Raw genomic sequence first — 10,806 nt, 5'->3', positions numbered from 1 at the left:
ATAAACTGTCAGAAATAGGGGTACAGTAGGAGTTCATTTCTGTCCCCCAAGGTACAAGCTACACTAACGTACCCCATAGGGCTTATTATTGGACCTCAAGGTTCATATCTGTACCTTTTTGAGGGTCAAAAAGCATTTAAAGGTACATATATGTACCATTTCTTTTAAAGGTTAAGGTACAATATTGTACCCTTGAGGGTACAGCCCCAGTGACAAGCCATTGTACCCCTAAAGGTACAATTATGTACTTTATTTTCTTAGAGTTTTAGTGTTGGACACGTTCCAATGGTTATTGCTTGTTGAGGCAAGCATCACTATTATTATTGGGGGGGTTAGAAATCACTGAAATACTTACTGCTTTCAAAAAATCCAATAGTTACTTTTTTATTAATTATAATAAAAATTACAATATACACTTATGTCACCAAATAATTCAAAAAAATGCAGTTGACAAGCAATTATGACATGAATTCAGACGAAAAATTCGTTTTTGTTGCATTGTTTAGTTTTTCTCCCCAAAAAAAATTTTTAAGAAACTTGTCTGACATGAACTGTAGAAGCTGTCAAATCTGACTATTTATTATAAACAATTTTGAAGGAAAAATATATAATAATCATAATCAACAAAAAAATAAAGGAAAAATAAAAACAAACAAACAAATAAAAAGAATAGAAAGGAATGTATGGAGCTTATAATATGACAAAATGATTTGAATTTGAATTGTGTAAATTTGAATTATTTGCAAGTGTAATCTAACAAAATTGAATTTTAGGTGGTAGTTTAAATAGTTCTGAATTAGATTTTTTTTAAACGAATATTGAACATGAAATTTAACAAATTGAAATGTTTTTATGGCTGAATTTTATAGACATGTATTTTCAAACAGCTCGTTTTTTTGTTCTGAATTCGTACACTGCAAATATTCAGTTTAAAAAAATACAGATTCAAGTTTTCAAGATGAAGAAATTCGGAATTTCTAAAATTCAATCTCAAAAATTCAAGTTAAAAAATTCAGATCTTACAGAAAGTAGGTCACGGGTCATCCACAGGGAAGAGTAAAGGATCTCAGATAAGTCGAACAGAGCATTTTGGCTGCACTGCAGTAGTTTTTTATTTATTTAATATTAAGAGTAGAAAAATGAGAAAACAGCTTGAGTATTAGATTTCTAATATTAGTAATAATAGTCCGCTGCAGCAGTTGCACGGACTATTACAAGCACGGAGCTTACAAAACGCGTGTATTGCAACTATAGGCTACATTTAATTTTCTCATCAAACAACTAGACTAACGAATGGCTCGGCACAACAGAAGAGCCTAGACAGGGCTTTCTCTCTGTGTAGACCAGCAGTTGGTCTGAATTTGCTATATTTCCTGAATTTCCTATTTTCTGGACTGTACAGGCCAAGTCATGTTTTATCGTGAAACATGCTGTGATTTATTCCAAAGTGACTCAGGCATATATAATGCATTTAACGTTAAATACTCTAAATGTTGACTTTCAAAAGTAGGCGTGCCAAGAAGGCTATTCTCTGTATTTTGGTTCATGTTTGGTGAGCGCCAGAAAGATCTAAAGAGACCGAGACGCGCTAAAGCAGCGCATCATGTTTTATTTATTTTTCAATGACATGATATTTTGTAGTCATTTTGAATGTACACAAATAAAAATATACATTTTACTGTTTCGGATGATGTCATATTATCTGTATGACTATAAATAACAGAGTATTAAGTTATTTCCCAGCAGTGGAACAAATCCAAGTGATGGCGCTCGCGCATCGCGCTCTCACACAACATAGTATCAGTTCTGGCGTTGCTTCATATCGCAGACTGTTCATTATCAAAATGAAACGCAGTCAACCAAACATATAAAAAGTTATTCTGCCTAATTTAATTGGTCTGTTGTACAATATAAAGGGCAAGCTGTGCCGCACACAGTCCTACTTGTTATTTCCCTTGCTGTGAAGACGCTGCATTTAGCCGTTTATTTTGGGACTCGACTGAAATATGAAGCCTTTTTAAATAGTTAGCATCCACATGTTACATTGCAAATATGAAAACTTTTGACTGAATGAGAGATGCGCGACCGTTTAGATTTAAATAAATTTGTTTAGGCTTGGCGTTTAAAATAGGCTATATGTTGTTTGTAATAAAGGGCACAATGTAGGCTATTTTTATAGTCTATGTATGTAGCCTATATTATTTTATTACACATGGCTACTTATTTTTCATTCTTGTTGTTTTCTGCATTCATTTGTCATACAGTAAGGGAAAGTAAAATAGGCAACACATAGCCTACATGTTAATAGTGTTTATCATGTAAATGTATTTTAATTACAGGTCTTTTACACTATTGCTGAATAGGCTAATATTAAAAGTTTTTTTTTTTTTATATGACGCGTTTCTCTCTCAACATGATCCGGTGTGACTTGCACTCATGTGCATGCGACTTATTTTCTGGCAAATACGGTCAGTTAAAAAATCTTGCTGTATTATTACAAAATGCATAGAGTGGAGACCATTTGGGCAAAAAAACAAAACAAACAAACATATTGTGTTCATTACCCCCACCCACATTTGGGCTTAATCACTGTTATTATTAGGAAATGTATTTAGGTGTAGACAAAATCAGTTATGTTTATTTATAAATATGAACGTACCTCGCATTTCACGGACACTAGCCGTTAGTCTACTTCTTTGGCCTATTTTTTGTAGCTGGCCAATTCTCAAAATCTGTGTGGAAAAGCTGCGGAGCGCGGAGAGAACGCACAATGTTTGCTTTGGAAGTTTTTTTTTTTTTTTTTGGGAAGTTTAGTTGCCAGAGAAAATAACACACCGTTTTGTTTAACATCAATTGATACTCAATATTAATTAAATAAATAAATATAATGTCAGAGAATGCACAAAGCGCATCCTTTTGAGATGTAAATTATAATACATTTTAATAAAACACACAAGGCCTACATCATAAAACTCAGAAGATTATGTATTTTAATAGATTATATATAGTCCCAAAATACACGTATAGGCTAAATCAGCGTCTTCACAGCAAGGGAAATGTTTGGAATAACAAGACTGTGTGCGGCACAGCTTGCCCTTTATATTGTACAACAGACCAATTAAATTAGGCATAATAACTTTTTATATGTTTGGTTGACTGTTTCATTTTGATAATGAACAGTCTGCGATATGAAGCAACGCCAGAACTGATATACTATGTTGTGTGAGAGCGCGATGCGCGAGCGCCATCACTTGGATTTGTTCCACTGTTGGGAAATAACTTAATACTCTGTTATTTATAGTCATACAGATAATATAACATCATCCGAAACAGTAAAATGTATATTTTTATTTGTGTACATTCAATAGAATAGAATAGAATAGAATGAGGCATTTATATAGCGCTTTCATATGTACTACTGTACACCCAAAGCGCTTTACAATCATATCAGGGGATCTCTCCTCAACCACCACCAGTGTGCAGCATCCACTTGGATGATGCGACGGCAGCCACAGTACAACGGCGCCAGTGCGCTCACCACACACCAGCTAAAATGACAATTCAAAATGACTACAAAATATCATGTCATTGAAAAATAAATAAAACAACATGATGCGCTGCTTTAGCGCGTCTCGGTCTCTTTAGATCTTTCTGGCGCTCACCAAAAATGAACCAAAATACAGAGAATAGCCTTCTTGGCACGCCTACTTTTGAAAGTCAACATTTAGATTATTTAACGTTAAATGCATTATATATGCCTGAGTCACGTTGGAATAAATCACAGCGTGTTTCATGATAAAACGTGACTTAGCCTGTACAGTCCAGAAAATAGGCTATAGGCTATAGCAAATTCAGACCAACTGCTGGTCTACACAGAGAGAAAGCCCTGTCTAGGCTCTTCTGTTGTGCCGAGCCATTCGTTAGTCTAGTTGTTTGATGAGAAAATTAAATGTAGCCTATAGTTGCAATACACGCGTTAAGTTTTGTAAGCTCCGTGCAACTGCTGCAGCGGATTATTATTACTAGAATATTCGAAATCTAATACTCAAGCTGTTTTCTCATTTTTCTACTCTTAATATTAAATAAAAAAACGACTGAACGAAAGATACACGGATTCTCTTGAACCACCACCGCGTTTGCGGCAGAAAACTACTGCAGTGCAGCCAAAATGCTCTGTTCGACTTATCTGAGATCCTTTACTCTTCCCTGTGGATGACCTGTGACCTACTTTCTGTAAGATCTGAATTTTTGAACTTGAATTTTTGAGATTGAATTTTAGAAAACTGAATTTGAAGTTCCAAATTTCTTCATCTTGAAAACTTGAATCTGTATTTTTTTAAACTGAATATTTGCAGTGTACGAATTCAGAACAAAAAAACGAGCTGTTTGAAAATACATGTCTATAAAATTCAGCCATAAAAACATTTCAATTTGTTAAATTTCAAATGTTCAATATTCGTTTAAAAAAAAATCAAATTCAGAACTACCACCTAAAATTCAATTTTGTTAGATTACACTTGCAAATAATTCAAATTTACACAATTCAAATTCAAATCATTTTGTCATATTATAAGCTCCATAGGAATGGCTGTTGCTCAAACAACTGTAAACAGTGTTGAGGTTTAGACTGTGTCCCACACTTAACTAAACACTGTCCCAGACTAAACTAAACACCGTCCCAGACTAAACTAAACACTGTCCCAGACTAAACTAAACACTGTCCCAGACTAAACTAAACACTGTCCCACACTAAACTAAACACTGTCCCAGACTAAAATGCATGTTTGAGCTGTTTTAACTAAAAGCATATCTTAAAGATGTCAGTGCCATTGTTTTATCTCTAGATTCACACCAGTAATGTTTTTTTTCTAGGGCACGTTTATAAAATCAACTTAAATGCCCTAATAGAAATAAGGCCAAATCCTGGCTTAATCTAAATCTAATCTAATCCTGTCTGTGAAACCGGGCCCAAATGTGCAGCTGCACTAGTTCAACATGCTGTATTTACCGCCTCTGAGCCGGAGGCATGTGGTAACGCACGTATTTCCAGAACCTTCTGTTTGCACGATCACTGGCGTTCTGCCTCCACCTGAGGATGCCTTTGGTGCGACGGATGAAGCGCAGAGACTCGGGCAGCAGATCTTCTTCAACACCGTCCTCCACCTGCACCAGGAGGACCTTCAGACCCTGCTTCACCAGAGCATCATACAGACCCACTCGCTGCTCGTACGCCGCACACATCTGGGCAGAGGACGATTCTTCCAGTCGCACAGCATCGTCTGATATCAGGGATTTCTTGGTGGCATCGGTTTGAGACTGTGATGTAAGAACAATGATCAGCCTTCGACTTCGGCTCATTCTGTCAGCAATGACTTCATGCACCGCTGAAAAAGAGACTTGATTAGTGTCAAACTTTTGTTTTTTTAGCAGGATTGCACTACAAAATACACTCAAAAATATTTAGGTCTGAATTTAAGATTTGTGTATTTTTTTGCGTATACAATTTCCATCCATTTGGATTAAAAATATAAAAAAACAAATAAACGTAACGAAATTCATATTTGTCAGTCATACATAATAAAACGGGTCAGAATTATGACAAAAACATCATGGCATAGTTTAAGATGAACAATTTGCATCTATTTCATTTATTTAAATAATCGTATTTTCAATTTAGTGAAAAATGGTGTGAAAACATACATAAAAAATTTGAACAGGATGTTATTTTATGTTACGTCTTACATTAAACAATTTGAATGATTAATTTGATGAAATGATTGAGGGAATCATGGGGGGAGAAATCAAGTTATTTCAGAGCAAATACATAAATAGACATTCATACTGTCTAAAGGATGAAAATGGTTGAGATGCATATTTTTAGCTATAGACCGAGCAGACCTAGTTGCTGTGTTCATGTGACAAGATGTTTACCTTCCCCAGGAAGTTCATCACGACCACTGATGAACAGTTTATAACCATAAAGATCTTCAAGCATCTCGGGAAGGAAATGCAGGGCAAAGGTCATTGCGGAAGATGAGATGAGTTGGTCACCATGGAGATAACTCACATACGCATCATACGACTTTCCATCTTAAATGAAGCATAAGAATAATCATTACACAATAAAATTACAATATAAATATAATTTGATGATTAATATTGATGAACAAGCAGTACTATGCAGTTTTTGTCACTGATTGCTGATTGTGATTCAGGTCTGAGAATCGGGTCTCTTTAGGCAGATTTTGGCAAATCTCTCTTTGAGGCAGATTTTCAGTCTGATTGATTGTGGAGATTTTGTCCACAACCCAGTTTTAAAATTTAAACTAATATCAGGGCTATTATTTTCAGTTCATTTTATTCACATTACTGTAATGACAATAAAAAACATTGATTTAAAAAAGAAAAAAAAAAGTATATTCTATAGTCAAATCATCTTCATTTATATAGTGCTTTTAACAATGTAGATTGTTCCAAAGCAGCTTTACAGTGATAATAGGAAATTAAAGTAACATAGAATGTTTAGGCTTTACAGCAGATCTAGAATAAAGTTATTGTCCAGATAAAGTTAGTTTGATTGATTCACTTCCGTCGCAACGATCATTAGTTATTAACTTAGGGGCCGCTAACACGACACCGTTTTAACAGAAAACTCTTCAGTTCTCTCTATGCAAACTTTAAAAACGCGAACCCGTGAGAACACTGATGGTGCGCACATGCATTTTACGAGTTCAGTCTATAGGGATGCGCGTTTGAATATATGTGCGCAGGCGCGTAGTCCTTCCCTACAAACCAACTCTCAACAAACTACTTGTCTGGCCTTAAAATTTATAATACAGAATTTTTATCGCTTCCGCGTAGCCACGCGAACCGGGATCATCCTGACAATGCTTTATCTGTAGAGAGGTAAAGGAGGGGAGGGAGGCCTTCACAGGAGAGAGACTAGTGACACTTCAGGACTGCGTTGTCGTACATTATGATACTATTATTTAACTGGCTTGCTGTAATTTATAGTAATATCTTCAGAATTACTAAGAAGTCTTGTTTCAAATATAATACTTTTGAAGTGTTGGTGCTAAATGTAACACTATCTAGTGTAAATGATAAATCACGTTTGAGATTTGTGCTGGCTACTGTATACAGCCCACCAGGGCACCATACACACTTTATCAAAGAATGTGCTGACTTTCTATCAGAGTTAGTACAGGCTGCAGATAAAGTCCTAATTGTTGGTGATTTTAATATATATGTAGATAACGAAAAAGATGCATTGGGATTGGCATTTAAAGACATTCTGAACTCTATTGGAGTTAGACAACACGTGTCAGGACCTACTCATTGTTGTAATCATACTCTAGATCTAATATTATCACATGGAATTAGTGGTGGGCCGTTATCGGCGTTAACGTGCTGCGTTAACGCGAGACTCTTATCGCGCGATAAAAAAAATATCGCCGTTAATCTATTCTCCAAGTTGGGTTGGGAGATGGCTCTATACTACACAAGCTATGATGACGCAATCTACCCGCGGCCGCGAGGTAAACCCGGCTGCAACGCATATTCGTCGTCATCTTAAGTAAACACGGCTGAAAGTGAAAGCTGGTGAAAAAGATCGGTGCAACATCCATTATTTGGACTTGGTTCGGGTTTAAGCCGTCAGACGAGCAGCAGCAAACTATATACAGAGTGTGTGGGGTAACAGTTCGGTAAGTTAACACACGACTAATCCGTTCTACCACCTCAAATCCAAAACGAAACATGATATCACTGAATACCAGCGCGCGCGTATTATTCCCATTCCAATATATATCTTAGTGGTGTAGCACATAATCTCGATTTTAAGAATCGTTGTTGTGTTTCTTTTTAACTGAAAAGACATCAGTTAGACAATATTCTAATTTTAAATTTGGGGTTTCATAAGCTCCAAGCCATAATAAACATTAGACCTACTTAAGTCTCTGCAGCTAGTGTACTTAAATTTTATTTTTCTGCAAAATTATGTTGTATACTTACAGTTTTGCACAATGTATGTTCTCAAAACTACATACACCCTTTAAAAAAAAAATACATTTAGCAGTTGTTTAGCATGGGTCTGTGTAATCTGTTCTGAAATGGTTTTATTATAATATACTGTATATCGTTATCGCAAGAGGCTGCAATGTATATCACAATATAGATTTTAGGCCATATCGCCCATCCCTAATTGATAGCCTATAGTAGTTGATAATAACATAGGCCTACCTAATGTTGCCTACGGACGGTAACAGTACAGTAGTAACCTTTTACAGTCTATGAGTAGAACAGCTTTCTCAAGCAGTTTGTGATGCATTTTGGAAACAGGAGATGAGCCCCTGGTCTAATGCGCCACCTGGCTTGAGAAACCCGTTCTCAAAGACTTACTTTTATAGTCATTATTTAGGTAGCACACATATTCTGAATGCCTTCGGCAGAATTCAAATGAGCCATTTTAATCTAGATTAATTTCAAAATTAATCTAGATTAAAAAAATGAATCTATGCCCACCTCTACATGGAATAGATGTTGATGCCGCTGAAATTCTGCCGCTGAAATTCTGCAGCAGAGCGATGACATCTCAGATCATTATCTAGTCTCGTGTAAATTGCATTTAGCCAAGGCTGCAAAGCCGACTCCGTGTTACAAATATGTGAGACCTATCACTTCTGCCACTAAAGATTGCTTTATCAATAATCTTCCTGATCAGTTTCATCATCTCAGCATACCAGATAGCTTAGAAGAACTAGATATTGCAACAGAAACTTTTTTTAACTCTCTCTTTTCCAGCACTTTAGACACAGTTGCTCTGATGTGCTTAAAGAAGATTAAAGAAAATAGTCCAACGCCGTGGTACAACGAGCACACTCGGGCCCTTAAGAGAGCAGCCAGAGAGATGGAGCGCAACTGGAAGAAAACAAAACTAGAGGTATTTCGGATTTCATGAAAGGAGAGCTCGATTGCATACAGAGAGGCTTTAAAAGCTGCTAGATCTGCTTATTTTTCAAACCTATTAGAAGAAAATAAACACAACCCTAGGTATTTATTTGAAACAGTGACTAAACTAACGAAAAATAAAGCTTCAAGCCCAGATGTTTCCAAGCAGCACAGCAGTAATGACTTTATAAACAACTTCACTTATAAGATTGATAATATTAGGGAGAAAATTATAACTATGCAACCGTCTACTACAGTATCACATCAGGCAGTGCATTGTAGTCTCCCTGAGGAAAAATTTGATTCATTCATTGCTATAGGAGAGGAAGAATTCCCTAAAATCTTTAAATCATCTAAATTGACAACATGTATGTTAGTCCTTATACCGACTAAGCTAATGAAAGAGATGCTTCCAGAGGTCATAGATCCTCATCTTACTATCATTCATTCATCTTTGTCATTAGGATACGTACCAAAAATGATTTGCTCCTATCATCCGATCGTGGTTGTATCTCGCTATTAGTGTTACTCGATCTTAGGGCTGCATTTGATACTATTGACCACAACATTCTTTTAAATAGACTCAAACATTATGTTGGCATTAGTGGAATTGCATTAGCATGGTTTAAATCATACTTATCTGACCGTTATCAGTTTGTAGCAGTAAATGAAGAGATGTCTTATTCACCAGTTCAGTATGGCGTACCACAAGGCTCAGTACTAGGACCGCTGCTGTTCACTCTGTACATGCTACCCTTGGGAGATATCATTAAATATCATATTTAAGAGATATCTTATCTCATATCTAAATTACGACATATGCTCTCAATGACAAATGCGGAACAATTAGTTCATGTGTTCATGACCTCAAGGCTAGATTATTGTAATGCTCTACTGGGTGGTTGCCCTGCACGCTTAATAAACAAACTACAGCTGATCCAAAACGCAGCAGCTCGAGTTCTTACCAGAACCAGGAAGTATGACCATATTAGCCCAGTTCTGTCAACACTGCACTGGCTCCCTATTAAACATCGTATACATTTTAAAATATTGCTGATTACTTACAAAGCACTAAATGGTTTAGCTCCGCAGTACTTGAGCGAGCTCTTAACGCATTATAGTCCTTCACGTCTATTGCGATCTCAAAATTCCGGCCAGTTGATAATACCTAGAATATCTAAATCGACTGCTGGCGGTAGATCCTTCTCCTATTTAGCACCAAAGCTTTGGAACAATCTTCTTAACATTGTCCGGGAAGCAGACACACTCTGTCAGTTCAAATCTAGACTAAAAACACATCTCTTTGACCTAGCATACACATAGAAAATTATACATTCCTATTATTCAAATCAGTTAAATGATTATTAGGCTGCATAAATTAGGTCAGCTGGAACCAGGAACACTTCCTATAACACCCGATGTACTAGTTACATCATAAGAAGAATGGCATCTACGCTAATGTTAGTCTTTCTGATTATTCCAAGGATTATTGTAGTCAGCCGGATCCGGGCCGTATCCAGATCAGATGGAGAACCTGCGCCTAGACACGACCACAACACATGATGTAGTCAGCCGGATCCGGGCCGTATCTAGATCAGATGGAGGACCTGCGGCTTTTTTTCTCCATTCTGCCCTGATGGAGTTTTGGTTCCTTGCCACGGTCACCTTTTTCACCTTTTTCACCTTTGTTGCCATTGGCTTTTGGCTTGCTTAGTTCGGGATATTAAATTTAACATTTATTTTAATATTCAACAATAATATTGATCTGCCTGCATATGCGAACTGAACTGAGCTGGACGATGACATCATGGCGGATATATATATATATATATATATATATATATATATATATATATA

General features: G+C 36.3%; 1 protein-coding gene across 4 annotated transcripts in view; it reads right to left on the bottom strand.

The window, feature by feature from the left end:
• Nucleotides 1-358: 358 nt before the first annotated feature.
• il1rl2 (interleukin 1 receptor-like 2) overlaps nucleotides 359-10,806 on the bottom strand; it is a 28,271-nt gene continuing 17,823 nt past the window's right edge. For 3 of the 4 annotated variants that reach the window (XM_082176000.1, XM_082176001.1, XM_082176002.1), the window contains 2 exons: nucleotides 5,932-6,090; nucleotides 359-5,384 (listed from right to left, as the gene is read on the bottom strand). In XM_082176000.1, coding sequence (XP_082032126.1) covers nucleotides 5,005-5,384; nucleotides 5,932-6,090 — 539 coding nt within the window. In that variant the 3' untranslated portion in view covers nucleotides 359-5,004. The remainder of the gene's footprint in view (nucleotides 5,385-5,931; nucleotides 6,091-10,806) is intronic. The other variant, XR_014207592.1, reaches the window with a different exon arrangement.

The sequence above is a fragment of the Leuciscus leuciscus genome, assembly GCF_965113295.1.
Source record: "Leuciscus leuciscus genome assembly, chromosome: 7".
NCBI lineage: Eukaryota > Metazoa > Chordata > Actinopteri > Cypriniformes > Leuciscidae > Leuciscus > Leuciscus leuciscus.
The sequence above is the reverse complement of the archived record's forward strand: the minus strand, read 5'-3'. Positions and strand labels throughout refer to the sequence as shown.